Source organism: Mixophyes fleayi, chromosome 6, assembly GCF_038048845.1.
Source record: "Mixophyes fleayi isolate aMixFle1 chromosome 6, aMixFle1.hap1, whole genome shotgun sequence".
NCBI classification, from domain to species: domain Eukaryota; kingdom Metazoa; phylum Chordata; class Amphibia; order Anura; family Limnodynastidae; genus Mixophyes; species Mixophyes fleayi.
The window spans coordinates 34,778,711-34,796,706 of NC_134407.1; the positions used below are offsets into that span (position 1 = coordinate 34,778,711).

At 40.9% G+C, this 17,996-nt stretch overlaps 2 protein-coding genes across 3 annotated transcripts in view; both read left to right on the top strand.

The window, feature by feature from the left end:
- The window catches only part of SEMA4G (semaphorin 4G), a 507,048-nt gene that overhangs the window by 393,936 nt on the left and 95,116 nt on the right, over positions 1-17,996 (top strand). The gene's annotated exons all lie outside the window — the stretch shown is intronic.
- The window catches only part of LZTS2 (leucine zipper tumor suppressor 2), a 132,578-nt gene that overhangs the window by 112,381 nt on the left and 2,201 nt on the right, over positions 1-17,996 (top strand). For both annotated transcript variants that reach the window (XM_075216256.1, XM_075216257.1), the window contains 3 exons: positions 5,389-5,907; positions 12,331-12,921; positions 16,946-17,215. In XM_075216256.1, coding sequence (XP_075072357.1) covers positions 5,428-5,907; positions 12,331-12,921; positions 16,946-17,215 — 1,341 coding nt within the window. In that variant the 5' untranslated portion in view covers positions 5,389-5,427. The remainder of the gene's footprint in view (positions 1-5,388; positions 5,908-12,330; positions 12,922-16,945; positions 17,216-17,996) is intronic.

Below are 17,996 nucleotides of genomic sequence, written 5' to 3' on the forward strand. Positions count from 1 at the left end.
CAGCAGCAGAATGTTTATTGAGGAGGTTAAAAGCCAGAGAGTCGATTCATCCTTTGAGATGCGATAGAACTTGATTTTAATACCACATTAGAAGATAATGTGTTCCAGGTTTCCGAGAAGTGGTGAAAGAGTATCAAGATATACGTATTCCCTGATATTTAATTGGATTTGATTTGTAATTGTGATCCCAGAAAACTGGAATAAGCTGAAGTCTCTGGGACAGGTCTTGGTTAGGAAGACTGTGAGAATCAGTTTCCTTCTGATTTGTTATTGTAACTGTATTGGGCCTGATGTGGAGTTGGATGTGGAAAATGCACTTGGCCCACTGTGTGTGTGCGGTAGAATGCAGCCGCGTTTGGAGGTAAGTGCAACTTGCACAGCAGTAGAGGCAGATCGGATGTATAGTAGAGGCGTGCACATGTCAAATGCAAAAGGAACGCAAGTAGAATAAATACTTACGTTCAGGAGGTCAGTGGAAGTCACCCTATAAACCTCAATTAGATTAATTTCTGTTCAGTGGAGTGACCGGAGCAGCCAGAGCTCAGAAAAGCGCTATGCTGCCTCAAAGTTCCCGGTAACGAGGAACATTCCTGGGGGCACATTTATCATTTATCGGGCAAAACGAGAAATACTTATCAATCCTTATCGCATGGATAAGGATTGATGTATTTCTCAAATTTATGAAAAATGGATCACAGAAACAGCAGTTCCGAAAAACTGCTGTTTCTGTGATAAAAAAAAACATACTCACCACTGCCTCTTCGGTCGCGCTGTCTCCCGATCTCCTCCTCTTCGGCTTACTTTATCTTCTTGCTACTGCGCATGTGCCGTCCGGAGAGCTTGAGGCTGTGACAGGGAGGGATCGCAAGATCACTCCCTGCACATGCGCTGTCCAGCTCTGCTCTCCGGAGCAGAGCTGGACATAACGAAAAAGTTTTACCAGCATTTCGGATGATGTATGCCAGCCTCAGCTGGTACATTAACACAACAAGTTCCCGAAAAAATGTTTTTTTCAGGACTTGTTAGATTGCGGCCAGGAGCAGTCACCATTCTGTTGAATGGTGACTGCTCACAAAAACGATCAGGTGTGCAAAGCAGCAGATATCAATGATATCTGCTGCGATGCACCTTTAATAAATTTGCGGAGAGCACATCGTGGCCTAAGTTACACGGTAAGTGCACGATAGTGCACTACCGTGCTTTCTTAAATATACCCCCTGGTGAGTACGGGGTCATTGAAAACAATGGTTTCCATTTGTTCTGCTAGTGTTAGAAATGCTGGTAAACCAGTGATATGAAGGCTGACGGAGGTTTCCCGTGAAAAGATGATTTTAACATATTTTTTTGAAAGATAAATATAATTTAACAATTTATTTCATTGAAGAATCATGCATTAGTTAGGTTTCTATAGCAAGTGACCACAGTTAGATCACCCCAAGGTATAACACAAATTGAATCTGGTTGCTGGGGCTTGCATGTCAGTTTATGAATATCACCCTATGTCATTTTTCAAGTCAATGGTAGGGCGCAACTGAAAACTGGCGCAAATACTGTAGTTTACAAAATAAATGTTAAGCTGCTGTGGGCAACACTATCTTTTTCCATGACACAAATCATGTGACACAAGGGGGAGGTTCTTTCTTAAGTATTCCGTATTCTTGCGTTCATGAATACAAGGAGATGCTTCTTTACCATTAGCAAAAACAAAGAAAATAAAAGGTCAGTTATTGGGATAACAATGGCCTTATACACTTTCTAGGCGTTCTATGAACCACAGGAGTAGTAAACAGGTATTTTGCCTTTTTTTAAAAAAAAATGTTTCCTTGTTCCTTTATAAAAGGTTTAGTAGTATTAATAATAAGCAAGGAGAAACCATTCATACTTCCCTTGTGTGACCTCAGGTGAGTAACATGTTTTTACTTGTAATAAACTGTATTGTGCTGCTTAACAGAGACTTTAGGTGATGATAGATAAACTGTATCAGCACAGAAATGGGATGTAAGTCTTTTGTTGAAAAAGATTTAACACTTTCATACCTGCTGGGTAACACAATTATGCCAGACAAGGTAATAATTAGGGGTATGCCAGGGACAGTGTCGGAAAATCCCAGCTAATTATTAACTGTAATTTTGTATATTTTAGGTAAATCTAAGTCCTAAGCATTCTGGGTAAAACAAATCCCATACTCAGTATTTATCAATGAAGCAAGCTTCTGGCAGTTACAGTTGTACTGTTTTTTAGTATATTGTTCCATATATTTTACGGTTACTATATCAATCATTTCTGTAAAACTCCACCTCTTCCTCCCAAACATGTGGGTAATTGCTCCAGAGTACCTATTAGTATGTTTTGTCTCTTTGTGGCCGTCTAATTACATCTCGCATAACGTTCCAACAGCTGAAAGCTATAATCCATGCTGAATAAAGATGACTCCTGACCAGAGTTGTCCTGGTTCCCTCTGCTGGAGCTTGTTTTTATCACTGGAAATACTGCAGCGCCAGAAAGTGTTCTAGCAAGTAAGATCCTTCCATGCTGGGGCATTTCCACAGCAGCTGGAGAGTTACAGGTGTCTGGAATCCCCCTAGCAAATATTACTTATGGAAATAAAAGGAAAAGCTATTGTAGTGCCATCAATCGGTATAGAGGATGAAGCAGACCCCCCTTCCCCATTCTTCTCACGCCTAGGTATTGGACGCGATATTATTTACTAACATTGCACATCCATTTTTCCCAGCACAAAATTCCTTGAATTCTCCACCACCTCTGAGATCTCGGAGATCAGGGGGTGAATGTACTAATCAGCGGATTCTGCAAGTCACTGATATTTGGCAACTTTGCAGGGGAAATTTACAACGGTTATGGCTTTCAAGGCAAGTTTTGCATTTACCACAAGGTTTCATTCCTATACATATAATCCTGTCCATTTCTTACCTTCCATTTGTACTTCTGCAGCCAAGTGCATCTCTAGGCACATACCTTGACCAATGTAATCAAAACAATGAACCACACAAAAGCGACACATTATTAATGCATCCTGATGTCTCCTCGCTCTTAATCTAACACATAAAATCTAGGAGCAGAATGATTTCACTGGTGTTTCCCAGAGACTGTGGGTAGCACGGTGGCGTAGTGGTTAGCACTTCTGCCTCACAGCACTGGGGTCATAAGTTCAATTCCCGACCATGGCCTTATCTGTGGGGAGTTTGTGTGTTCTCCCTGTGTGGGTTTTCCTCCGGGTGCTCCGGTTTCCTCCCACACGCCAAAAATTAACCTACTGGTAGGTTAATTTGCTGCTAACAAATTGTCTTAGTCTGTGTCTGTCTGTCTGTGCATGTTAGGAAATTTAGACTGTAAGCCCCAATGGGCCAGGGCCTGGAGTGAGTTCTCTGTACAGAGCTGCGGAATTAGTGGCGTTAATAGATGATGATGATGGGTGTGTCCTATTGCCAGCTAATAATTCTTTGTGTCTTGTCTTTTTTATGCATATTTCCATTTGTTTACAATTAGCATTTTATTTATTGTGGAAATCAAGGGTAAAGCCCATAAAAAATCTACCTGTATTTTAAATAGCAAAAATAAGGTCCTAGTATCTTGTATCAAACTTCCTTTTGTTTTTATGTCTTTTAATTAGTTGACTGTGTTAATTAGTGTGTGTATAAATGACAATAATTATTTCTTTGTACAGGTGAGATTTCTGTTTTTCTTCCCTGGGAATGAATATACATTTGCCTACTGCATCTCGTATTCAGTGACACTACATAAATCTTTCTCTTTATAGATATATTACTATTCAATTACTTCCATTTATTTTGGCACATAACCCAGTAAATTGTATATTTCTGGAAAACCAATTTTTCCTGTTTGGTTAAAAGATTTATTGAAATGTCTGACTGTGATCTGCAGTTCAGATTCCTGTGTAATTATGGAAATTTTCAAGAGTGGTAACTTGTGAGACTATTTTACGACTGTCAAAGCCAAATGCATTACAATATTTACAGTTCCATTTATTAATGTATAACAAAATGCTTGTAGACTCTGTTTACGCCATTGGTTACCTTTGTTTTCTTCTTGAAATATCTTTAGAATCATTAGAATGTTAGAGATTGGGATTGTCTGCTCCCCTCAAACTCTTCTGTCTGTTTTTCTCTTATTGTTTTTGCTTTCAGTTATGGAAATAAACATAGAGTTTTTCCTCCCTCTAGCTCACATTCAGGCCACCTGTGGTTCCCCAGTTGTTGTGGAACTGCAAGGCTCAGCATGCCATCAGCACATGCAAGGATTTGCAGTTCAACAACAGATGGCCACAGATTGCTCAGTCCTACTCTGGATAGTAAGTCACCTCATTGGGGAAAAAAAGGTGCAAATTTACTCCTGTACAAATCCTGTAGCAATGCAAGAGATGTAAATGGATTCAGTTTATTGCTTTATTTTTGCATGCAGGGAGCATACGGTCTGCTTATTTCTACACTGCACTTCAGAGTTGAGCTAGGACTTGCTTCCCCCCCCCCTCTAATTTTGTCTTGCTCTAAATGAGGCCCTCTAATGTTCGTATTGGTCTGAATCTTTGTGTAGTAGTGTAATCCATTATTGTACAGCGCTACAGATTGTTATGTGCTGACACCATATGAATAAAAGGTTATAATATTAAAATAAAGAATAAATAAATGCAGGCATGCTGCATATTATGCAGTGTAATCTTAATATAATGTGGTATTCTACACAAGTGATGCTAATATTTGTATAAGCTCCTTTAAATAATATCTGTATAACCGGTGAGTTCTCTTATGACTAATACACCCCTATTGCACATTTTCTGAGATACTTATTTTTTATTCTTAAATAATTTTTCATTTGCGCATACTTTGCAGCAAGTTTTTTTAATGTATTTATTATTCTTTTATTCAGTGTCCCACTTCCCCCTAATTAATAGAGCCGTAGGACCCAACATCTTAGAGCTACATGCCCCTGCGAGAGCCTCCACCTTATTGTGTAGGGGTAACAGCCCAGAGAAGTTGCAGTAAATGTAGTACTGAAGATACTGCTTCCAGCTAATGTTCTTTCCCATGTTGTTTATTTTTCTTTTGCAAAATGCTGTTGCCCTCCCACAGAACATAATTGGAACACATCCCTTCAGAACACAACCATTCGAACTTGTTTTATGAACTACTTTAAATCTTAATTTCAGTGCTTTCATCTGTGTCCTGAAAAGCGGGAATGAAAAAAGTAGCACACACTGAGCCAAAGGAATGTAGGGAGATGTTCAGCCATGTGAAACCGAGCTCAGTGGTTATCTGTTGGAGACGGCTTCCAGACAGCAAATACTTTCCTTTGAGATTAAAAGTACTAAGAAATGTAACATATTCTTTTGTTTTGTTTTTCTTGCTTTAGGTGGCTTATGTAGACCTACGTCTTCCAATCTCTTACACAATGGCTGCAGTGCAGGCTTTTCCCCCGTCCATTGACCAGAACGCCGAGGTCAACGTTCTCCAAAGCCAGCCAGGCTCACGGTCACCGGTTACGGAGGGCACTATGGGAAGCGTGAGCAGTCTAATCTCTGGTAGACCTTACCATGACAAGCAGTGCAAGGCCTCTGAATTTAACAAGTGCCGTAAACCTGTTAGCATGCCAAACTTTTTCAAACAGCAGGAAGGACTCTTGAAAAATAATTATAACTCCCAGGACCCACTATTTAACGGACTGCCTACAAAGAAACCCTGCGCTGCTACCACTGGGAGTAACGGCAGTTATACCTATGTCAATGAGGACTTTAAAGAGGACTGGCATGAACCTAAAGCTCCCAATAGCCCTTACAGTGACGTGGACGATATGCGGGAAGACAGGTCCCTCAATGGGAACATAAGGGGACCTCCACCCAAACTCATTCCTGTTTCTGGCAAACTAGAAAAGGTAGTGTTTTATTCTGTTATCAACTGAGGTGCATGACATAGAAACAGAATTTGACCGGCAGATGAGATCCACTTGGCCCATGTAGTCTGCCCATTTAGTACCCTATGGTAACCTCCAGCCCTATTTGATCCTTAGTTCTTTGTAAGGATGTCCTTATGTTTATCCCAAGCATGTTTAAATTGTTCTACTGTATTATCGTCTACCACCTCTGATGGGAGGCTATTCCACTTATCCACTACCCTTTCTGTGAAGTCATTTTTCCCTCCAGTTTCAGTGCATGTCCTCGTGTTCTAATACTTCTCTTAAACCACAAGGACATGCTCAACTGAAGTAGGTTCAGAGGAAGGGCAGCGGATAATTGGGATAGATGGAATCACCTCCCATCGGAGCTTGGGATAAGAAAGTGGTCATGCTGAGGCCCTGTTACTGACTGCGGTACAGTAAAATAGATGTCACTAGATTGTATCACACAACACTGGAATCAATTGAAAGAGCTGGTACCAAAGTATATATCATGACATAGGTCTAGCAAGGGATGTTTTTATATATCTACCATCCCCACTTCAAATATAATGTCTTAGTAATTCAAATAAGGGCTCATCTCACTGATGTTATATTTAAAACAGGATAAAACTTCCACAATTACATTGGAACTCCGGTTTAGTGGCCATCTTTACGTGTTATCTTCTAATATGTATATTGATTCATTGTCACTGGTAAATAGGAGAGGGACGAGGCAACTATATAAGTAAGCAGCACCCTAGTCTGTACACACATGTTCACTTAAGTGTAGCCACATACTTATCTACGGTTGGCTGCTCATTGGTCCCTAGTAATCATGGGGTACCCCCTAATTTACAGGCTGTGTGAATGCACTATGCCACATAGGAATCTTAGTGAGCCACCTATATATAGACTGCTCTCTTTGTCCTGTCCAACTGGACACTGATAAACTGAATGTATAGACCTGCAGCCTCCAGGAAGTGACTGTGACATTATATTATAAAGGTTTCCGTCATCGTGCTTGCTTTTTAAACTTTTTGACTAAGACATCCAATCTAGCAGAACTGTAATATAATCCAGGACAAAAGGCAAGCAGAACAGACAATGTTTCAGCTATTATATTAATATCTCATAATTACAAATCTCTCCTGAAACACACAAGGCACGGAAGACGTGGCATGCTTCACAACAGCAATCAGATTCCATTTCTTAGCTTGCGTCTTCCATTGTCCACATAACGATAGCCAGTGCACATTACATAATCAGAGCTTTTTAAAGAAGAATGCTTAGATTGTACGCTCCTTTGAGCAGGGTGATCTCTCCTCCTGTCTTCACCACTTTTAACTCTGCTCTCCAGCTATCTAGCCCTCCTCCTCGAGGACCCTCTTCCCCCCCGTCCCCTCTCGCTCCCTCCTCTCCCCTCTGGGGGTCTCCCTGTCATCCGTGCCCTCCCTTTGGACTCCGTCGTAGGCGGACCTTCCCCTCTCCCCTCCCCCACCCCTCTATCTGTGCTTTGAGCTCACTGAGTTACTGTGCTTATTGTTTACTGTACTGTGCTGTCTCACCTCGTATTTTAATTTTGTTTGTCCCTGTATGGCGCTACGGACACCTAGTAGCGCCCTATAAATAAAAATTAATAATAATAATAAAAAGTGCCTTCATGGCTAACTCAGCATACTAATACCATATTCCTGGACGTACAACAGTATCCTTTCAGGAGCACTCATCCGCGTCAGGGCTGGAAAGCTTTCAGACAGCTTTTCCCCGGACTTTTCTCACAATAACCTGTTGTAGCAGGACATATTCTTCTAGTGAGATCAATGGGTATATTTACTAAATTGTGGATTTGAAAAAGTGGAGATGTTGTCTATAGCAACCAATCAGATTCTACTTGTCATTTATTTAGTACATTCTACAAAATGACAGCTAGAATCTGACTGGTTGCTATAGACAACATCTTCACTTTTTTCAAACCCACTGTTTAGTAAACAAACCCCCATATTAGTAAGAATACATTTTACAAAATATCTGGTCAGCCCATGAAAAATGCGAAGACTGTGATGATCTGTGTAACGAGCTACAATTATCTTCCTCAATATAATGATTTCTATTGGCCAATGAGATCTTTGATTCACATGAAAGTTAGATCGCTGTAAACTAGACCTGAGATTCTCACAGAGATATCTCTAGCAGTACAATGGAGAAAAGCTAAAATGGGTACTTCCATTTAGTGGGGACAATGTCTGCGTTAAATATCCCGATCACCCACAGTAGATATTAGTCGCAGTGTCATTCTTAAAATACTATTTATTAGGTGTTTTTATTTGTTGTTGATGAAGCAACTGAAGATAAAGCATTCCCCTTCTGTATGTTATTTGTTGGGTACTGCTAAGTGAATATTTGAAGGCAGCCCAAAATGTTCCAAAACACAAAAAAGATAATAATGTTTAAGTTGAAAGCAAACTGGTTGCCAAATATAGATTTTAAAATGTATTTTCCAAGTGAAATGTATGTATTTATTATGACTGAAAAGGGCAGCATTTAGCTGTCTGCTTCATTTCCACGAATAATCTCCCAGTACCAACATCCTTCTCCCTATTCGTCTTCTGTCCTCTCACCCTATTCCCTCATGCCCTGTCTTTACGTGTGTACTCTGTATAGACTGTACCATCTATAGCAACTGTAAGCAGCAAAAGTAAAAAAAAAAAATATATATATATATATATATATATATATATATATATACCCCCTCCTCCCACCTTGTTCCCTTTCTTTTGTTTCTGAAACTTGTTACTTTTTTAGTGACGACCAATTGACACTTTTGATGGCGGTTTCTATTTAAGGCACCTTAGTAAGGAAGGAAAAGCATAAAGACGAGTAGTGTTGTTCCTTAGTGACATTATCTCCATATCGGCGTAACGTTTATTCAACTTCCATATAATGTAGATTTTCCCCTGTGAGATATTAATCTGAGATTTCACTCTCTACAGTTTTCTGATTTTGGTAAACACTGTCAACCCCCATGAACAATGGAATTTGTATTTTAACGAGCTTAAACATGTAAAGTGCTTAGAGAAACCTCTCTGCTTCTTGCTATACCTCTCATCCTTGTTACAATGTCTCCTTGGAGGCAAAAGTGTGTGCGCTTTTTGGCAGTGGGCCACTAGTGGGGGTGTGGCCATCCCATGTAGGGGGTGTGGACATGCAACATAGGAGTGTGTGTGATGCCCCTCCCCTGTACCATCACCTCTGTTAGTAACACTTTGTCCTCCCCCCACTCCTGTACCATCCCCCCACCACCTCTGTTAGTAACACCTCCCCCCATGTAACATTCCCCCATCACCTCTGTTAGTAACACCTTGTCCTCCCCCGACTCCTGTAACATCGCCCCTACAATCTCTGTTAGTAACACCTTGTGCCCCCCCATGTAACAATCCCCCATCAGCTCTGTTAGTAACACCCTTTCACCTCTAGTAACACATTGTTGTCGTCCCCCCTCACTCCTGTAACATAGATATATATTACTTTTGCTGCTTACAGATGGTACAGTCTATACAGAGTACACTGTCACCTTTGTGATGGTAACAGTCAGTGAAGCTCAGTAATTCTGATCTCTCAGGCACAGTGACATTCGGTATGTGTGGGATGACTACAGGGGGAGCCAGGACAAATTTACTACTGTAGTGTTTCTGTCCCTGCACTGTCCTTCGGGCCACATACATCCCACGTGTTTTGCAGCAGTGGTCTAAAGTGTACAGTTCCTGTGCTTCTTACCTAGCAGTCCAAAGGACACCAAAGACTAGCCAATACATGGGTCTGCCCTATGGGATCGGTGGGGCCGTGGGTCAAAGATCATACACCTTTGTAGCACTATAATTTATCTATACCACTATAGTAGCAGAGCCAAGGTACTGGGCTTTATTGGCTAAGTACAGGTTCAGCAGTTGTTCACATTGATAATTACAGCACAGATCACATCTTTAACTTGACACTGTGTTCGTTATGTGGCCCGTATTACAATGTCGTTTTCTTTTTATTTCTATTTTTTATCTGTTGATGTCCACCCCTGTTAAAAGTGTAACTGTAAACCCCTCTTCCCCAGTTAGCACAATGGCGGGGCCAGTCAGTGTGTGTGAGATAATTAATGCCTTTTTATGTTTTTTTTCTCATACAATTATCATTGTGCATGTGGTACACCGCAGTGGTGGAACTAACATTCCTGCAGCAGATGTGGTGCAACGGGGCCCGTGGAGATAATGGGGCCCGCTTCCCTGCACCAGGCCCCATAGCCCACTAGTTCCACCTCTGACACACTGACTATAGGAAATTGTACAGTGTGATCCAAAGATTCATTCAAAATGAAATATCCAGGTTTTATCATTCTAATCACCTGGTACTTGAAGAGTGTTGTATTGTGGTGTGTGGCAGGTTTAATTATGTAGTTACCTTGTTGTATTGTGGTGTGTGGCAGGTTTAATTATGTAGTTACCTTGTTGTATTGTGGTGTGTGGCAGGTTTAGTTATGTAGTTACCTTGTTGTATTGTGGTGTGTGGCAGGTTTAGTTATGTAGTTACCTTGTTGTATTGTGGTGTGTGGCAAGTTTAGTTATGTAGTTACCTTGTTGTATTGTGGTGTGTGGCAGGTTTAATTATGTAGTTACCTTGTTGTATTGTGGTGTGTGGCAGGTTTAGTTATGTAGTTACCTTGTTGTATTGTGTGTGGCAGGTTTAGTTATGTAGTTACCTTGTTGTATTGTGGTGTGTGGCAGGTTTAGTTATGTAGTTACCTTGTTGTATTGTGGTGTGTGGCAGGTTTAGTTATGTAGTTACCTTGTTGTATTGTGGTGTGTGGCAGGTTTAGTTATGTAGTTACTTTGTTGTATTGTGGTGTATGGAAGGTTTAGTTATGTAGTTACATTGTTGTATTGTGGTGTGTGGCAGGTTTAGTTATGTAGTTACATTGTTGTATTGTGGTGTGTGGCAGGTTTAGTTATGTAGTTACATTGTTGTATTGTGGTGTGTGGCAGGTTTAGTTATGTAGTTACATTGTTGAATTGTGGTGTGTGGCAGGTTTAGTTATGTAGTTACATTGTTGGATTGTGGTGTGTGGCAGGTTTAGTTATGTAGTTACATTGTTGGATTGTGGTGTGTGGCAGGTTTAGTTATGTAGTTACGTTCTTGTTAAAGAGAAAACACAGGTCTATAGAGTTCAACATTTCCTAAATTGTAATTGCATTAGATAGAATAAATATAGTTCAGCGATCTGTGTTATGTGCATGCTCAAGATCTGAAGTATTCATTCAAATGAACAGAATTATTAGAACTAAATATTTGTTTGTACAAATCGTTCAGCCATAATGTGTTTATGAATGAATTGGTTCAGTTAAGACTCATGAAACCACTGGATGTGCGTCAGTTTTAGAGCTAACAATAAAATGATGTCAGTGATTGATAATCGCTTTTTTCTAACACCCAGCTTTTAAAAATCTTTTTCAAGCTTGACCTTGACCTTGGCAGTTCCTCTAGGTGAACCCCTGCGGGTCTGGGGTACATAACTGCCCATAGAAGCTCTATCGATACATATAACCATATGCTGTAGTCGGCAGCTGCGTTGTGTATTGACGTGCATTAGTCTAGACGAGTCAGTCATTTCAACCTCCCTCGTTAAATATAATTACCCCATACAAATCATCATGACACTGACAGGCATTTTCAGGCATCTGGTAGCGCGTCCATCGAGCTTTTAGTGGACACCTGTCATAGGGGATCTTGTTTAAATTTGTTATTACATGTAAATTGGGGATCTTGAATAGTTAAGTGATAAACAGGCCTCTGCTTCTCATAGTTACTGCTACAGCTATAAGGGGAGTATACTGAACTGTTTTCATTGTCACAGGGATTTTTCGTAACTTTATTTTTCTGAAATTTTTTTGTAAATCTTATCTGTGCAGAAGTTATTCCGGTAATAATAAAATAATAGTTAAAAAATCAGAGTTCTTTCTATAACAATAAAATCTGGACACTTAGGGACTGGTGCGGAGTTGGTCATATGGGATTATCTTAAAATCCGCTAATTTGCTGTGTGCACGCCCACACACAATAGTGAACACATATGGTCGTATGCAGAGTCGGTAGTGTCCGACAAATGTGTCTCCTTATGATTGGAGAGATGGAATGAACGAGGGAGGGGCGTCGAACGCACGTTTGCGTCATCTCCTGCGGTTTTAGATGCAAACGCACGTCAGGCCCTTAGTGTTTATGGAAAAGTTTCTACACGCCTCAGCCCACTGTGGCATTGCTACTATGTCTTGTATTTTGCTTTCCCTAATCATGCTTTGTAAGTAAGAGAATAGCTATTTAGAATGTGCAAATCATGTATTTTGTTATTGTAAATTTACACCACCTTTTTTCTTTTTACAGAACATCGAGAAGACCTTGATAAAACCTACAGCTTTCAAACCAGTGGTGCCGAAAAAACGTAACTCCTCTCTGCAGTATCTGGTTCAGCGGAACGGAGGTCCGAGCCTGTCTGACAGCCAGGGCAGTTTGAACCTCCTTTACAACGGAAACTCGATGGGGACAGGTGACAAGCACAGCTCATTAAGCTGCCGCAACAGTTCCGTCTCTGGAACTATGTCAGACTCTGGGCGGAATTCGCTGTCTAGTCTTCCCACCTACAGCACCAGCTGCAGTCAGCAGCTAGAACCAGTCAGCATATCCATGAGCCACATTAACCTGGATAATCACAGTAACATGAATGGGTATTCTGACCGAGCGTCCAGGGCTCGGACACGTCCTTCGAACTCTGACAGTGGCCGCTCGTCGTCCAGTAAGAGCACAGGGTCGTTAAGTGGGAGGGGGAACCCCTCGTCTGATAGTGGCTCGTGTGACAGGTCCCCCATCAATGAAGAGATTCTCATCCGGGAGCTGGAGGATAAATTAAAAGACAGGGAGATGGAACTGCAGCATCTTAAAGAAAATCTAGATGAAAATGAGGCGGCTATTTGCCAGGTTAGAATAATTCATATTCCTAATTCCAGCATCCAGCCAGTTTAATGGATGTAACATTGAGAGAGTAAATTGCATTGAAAAAACTTTTCATCCTAAAGAACAGCCTTTGCTGACTTTACACGTTTTACTGAATATAGAAAATAAATTGAAAATAATCCCTACTTATTAAGGCCGATGCACCCAATACCAAGTGAGTGAGGAGAGCATCACTGAACCATTGTAGACAAGCAAATCATATGCTGAACTAATGTTCAACTTATTGAGTCTCACCCGAAACAGAATTTTCCGTTCTAGGTTGTGTCCTCATTTATTGCACTATATCTAGCCTTATTAACTTGTTTGCAGCTCTTATTATTATTGAATTGGAAAAAAAACTAGATTAGATTTAATCACTTTTGCTCCTGTTTGTTTTGTACAGTGCTGAAGAAGCCTGTAGCTATGACAGCTCCATACACATCTGCTGCTCACAATACAGCCATTACTACAGGGCTTGTGCATTATTAAAGAGTATTGCTTATTAGCAGGTGTTACACATGGGGGGAGGAGTGTAATTGTTCACGTGCTCAGTACTGTACATGGGCAAAGCTAGTTGTCAGGTTCCATGATTAAAGCCTCAGAATACATTTCTTCTAATGACCAACTTATTCCAAACTGTTCAGGTAAAAGTAAGTGAATGCAGAGTTTCTTCACTTTACCCTATGCACTGCTGGCTTTATTACACCATATTATCACTGGCGTTGACTTTCAGTTGGAGACAAAACACAGTGTTAGGCTCAGGTAGGCTGCAGGGGTAAGGTGAGAGAACAATGGAGAGAACCAAAGGGGCAGAGATTATATAAAATTACTATTAAATTCCCCCCCCCCCCCCCTCTTCACATTTACTTTGAATGGTCTTTGATCCTCCCGATGAAGCTCTTGTTTGGGAATGCTCTAACCAATTGTGGGATCTTTCACAGACAATTGTATTTATTTTTAAATTATTTGAAACGCTGTACCAGCAGACATATGGATTTCCAGTCAATAATCAAGGCAAACATTATACTAGGAACCTTTGACTCGTATAGAGCTATGCAATCCTAGCCAGCATAGGAAGAATTAATCACAGCCATAATAACAAATGAATCATTAATAGTAGAGATCCTATATGGGAGGTTTGTGGTGTATTACAACACTCTGTGCACGCACCATGGAGCAGATCACTGCGTACTAAGAGTCACCCGCTTAGTGCTGTATAGGTGCCACTTGTGCTACTTAACAAGAGGGGAAGATGTTGGTGTGGTTATTTAACCCTGTTTTTTCCATGTCTTTTTTGAATTTTAGAGATATATTCAAATGTTTTCCTTTGCAGATCTTTGCAGATAAATGGTATATAAATAAATGGCAAATATGGGCCCGCTCTCTAAGAATCATTTACAGCAGTGACCTATACCAATACTCTTTTATTTTGCGCTTTCTGGTGGGAGGAGCCAGGCAGTTAGGGGCGTTCCTTGCTGAATGCGGGCTGGACGCACTACTGCACCGCGTATTGCCGCTGTGGGCAAAAACAAGGGTTTTGGGTGCTGGGTGAAAATATTGAAATGTGCTTCAACGGGTAAACCCTACGGATTTAAAGGGACATTCTCAGGTTAGGCTGGTGTGGAGGTGATAGTACTTGAATGTCCTCTTGTTGTTTCAGTGAGTGGCTTTTCCACAAGCCAGGCACACATTCCACTGCATTATTATTATAATAGTTTTTATTCTTATCCCATGGCCCCAGTGCAGTGAGGCAGCAATCTTGACCACTGTGCCACCGTGCTGTCAGCATAATAAAATGAACTGGAGTATAGAAGTGTAACACACAAAATAAAGATGAAGTGCGCTTACTGACATGGATTATTAAATACATATTTCATGCTCCTATAAACAGTATGTTAGGAGAGAAATGAAAGCTGCTAAGCTTTTCCTCTATGGCCATTTCCAAATTCACCTACAATAGGCTACACGTGGAATTCTTATTGGCCAGTTACCAAAAGGGCAGTGTCTTCATGCACCTCTGTGCGTGCAAGGACAAACTGAAGCATTAGTGCATAGTGCGATGCTCTGCGGGCTGCATATTCTGCAGTTAGTAGTTGTCCCTGTCTACAGACTGCAACTAGCACCCCCTGAAATGTGCTATGTACGTTACCGTGACCCTGCAGTGATGAGTGGACCACGCTTTGGTTATGACAATAGTTCTGATGAACAATTATCCACAACTTGACAATTTTGATGGGAAGCACAACATAGTTTGGCAAGAGTAACAAGCGCTTCATTGAGTTCAGACGACCCCCTTGACACATTGGGGCATATCCAGTTAGTTGTGGACTGCCTCCTGAATGGTCGCGAAGGCACTCTGCCACCATGTAACATAACCATCCCCCTCCCATCCCCCATAGAGGTGTGAGGAGAAATCTGCCATGTTGAAAAATATGGCCAATTGTGTTTGAAAGTGGGACCACTGTGGTGTGGGTCAGAGACCAGCAGGAACTGATGGGTGGATGCTTTGTGTGATCTATTTTCAGTCTTATTGCAGCGCCTCTTTTATTGCACAGATTTGTGACTGCAGAATCGGTTGTACAACCATTTATTTTAATGTGTAAAGCGATAGGTCATTAGCTGTGATGTGGGATTCACCATAATGCAGCCACTTAGTGAAATATATATGTAGTACATTACTGTGGACAGGAGAGAAGTGTCACACATGCTGAGGTCTGGGGTAGAGTTGTATCAGACATTGTATGATGGAGATATATAATTTACATGCTAGATATTGTTTGTACAACACATTCAGTCTCATATATGTTCCCACTTACCAGTGACTTTCATAACTGTGCACATGTGCTGTCAGGGGCAGTATCAGATTAAGGCACCAGGGTTTTTAGAACAATATACAAGTTTTCCTGTAATTTACCTGCATTAGTGATCTAATACAGGCTGACATGTTTTTGGTTTTTGGCCCTTTTCAGGAACTTTTCAGTTCTACTTTAATAACTTGAAATTGATATTCAAAACTCAACATACAAACAGTGCAGCATTGTAATGACAAAAGTTTTATATTTTAAAAAGAACAAAAATAAAATAAAATGTTATCTAAATTCATAAACTAGAAATCAGTCAGGGCCCTCAGACTGTCTCCTTGCCACTTGGATCGCCCACTTGGTACAAAAATTGCCCCCACATGCCACTTTGCCTTCATCTTGCCATAAAACGACCCCACATGCCACTCAGGCCCCCTACTTACTACACATGACACTCCGACCTCCCACTCACCTTGTTACTCAGGCCATAGTACGCAGCGGAAGGAGGGAGACTGTGCACTCCTCTGACTACGGGCTGCATGACCTCCCTGTGTGGTGCAGAAGAGGGGCCTGATTCATTAAGGATCTTAAATGAAGAGGTATCTTATTTCAGTCTCCTGGACAAAACCATGTTACAATGCAAGGGGTGCAAACTAGTTTTCTGTTTTGTACATAAGTTAAGTACTTGATAGCTTATTTGTACACTGAAATTTAAAGTTGATATTTGTGTGCTACATAAAAAAACAGCCAATATTTAACTTATGTGCAAAACAGAAAACTAGTTTGCACCTCTTGCATTGTAACATGGTTTTGTCCAGGAGACTGAAATAACAAGTTTCTTAAGTTAAGATCCTTAATGAATCAGGCCCGAGATCCCATGATGGAGCAGCTGGTTGCTCCTGTCCCTTTCAGTTACAATAAGTCAAGCTGGACATAGAGCTGATTTGTTACCTCCCAACATTCTATTCCTTGATGTTTCAATCTGATAAATAATAATGGTTGCTCTTGAACGCGTCACCGGCGATGACATCCTTGCTGGTGACGCTTTCACAGTCCCCCTGTTGTCAGTGTCTGATATTACAGTTGTCTGCTTCCACAATCTGTAAGACTATCAGTACACATTACATATACTTCATTTTGCAGGAGTTGAGTTTGTAATGTGCCTGAAAAGTTTTTATTAGATTTTTTTTTTTTTTTTTTATCCACAGGTCTATGAAGAAAAACAGAAGCGGTGTGAGCAGGAAATGGAGGATCTCCGCCAAACCTGTGCCCTCAAAATGAAGCAGGCCGCCCAGAAGGCTCAGCGGCTGCAGCAGGTTCTACAACTTCAGATTTTCCAGTTGCAGCAGGAGAAGAAAAAGCAGCAGGAGGACTTCTCCCAACTCCTCCAGGAGAGGGAGCTGCTGGAGAAACGCTGCGCCTCATTTGAGAGGGAACAAACGGAACTTGGGCCACGATTGGAGGAGACAAAGTGGGAGGTACTTTACATATAATCACTTAATCATGTCTACAAATGTCTTTTTTTTGGGGGGAGAGGGGGGGGTAGGAGACCTCTTGAGTGAAAGTTCTTATACACATTGACATTGATTTACTTATTCTTACTGGAATTGCTTTCCTCACATGAAACATCTCAAAAGAGTCAACTAGTTTCATACACTGAAGCTGGGGGTTGGATAATTTCAGTAAAAAGTGTTGTCTCACTGAGTTGATTACTCATCCTTGCAGTTTTTTTGGGGGGAAGCTGGAAATGAACTATGAAGCAATTTTCCAAATAAAACAATCTGTTGAGGACTTTTCAGACATTAACTTCATTACTGACCAAATGCAGATTACAGTTCCTATTATTCTGTATGTTGGATGCAATTCTTACTATATATTACCATTTGCATTCTTATTTATGTGCAGCACATGACCTGCATGGGACAGCAGATCAGCAACACAATGTCAGCAGTTGTGTTATTCTATGTCAGTGTTGGTTGACCTGTGACGCTCCAGGTGTTTATGAAACTACAAGTCCCAGCATGCTTTGCCAATATATAGCAGCTTATTGCTGGAAGGGTATGCTGGGACTTGTAGTTTCACAACACAAGGAGTGTCACAGGTTAGCCAACACTGTTCTATGTACTATAGGTTACTAAAAATATTTCTGCCTTTAAAGAAGCTGATTAGCAAACCTCCAAACTGTGACAGTTTCCGCAGGACAGACCCTGAATGTGACGGTACTTAGATAGAAGTGGGTGGGGTTTTGTCACAGTGGGT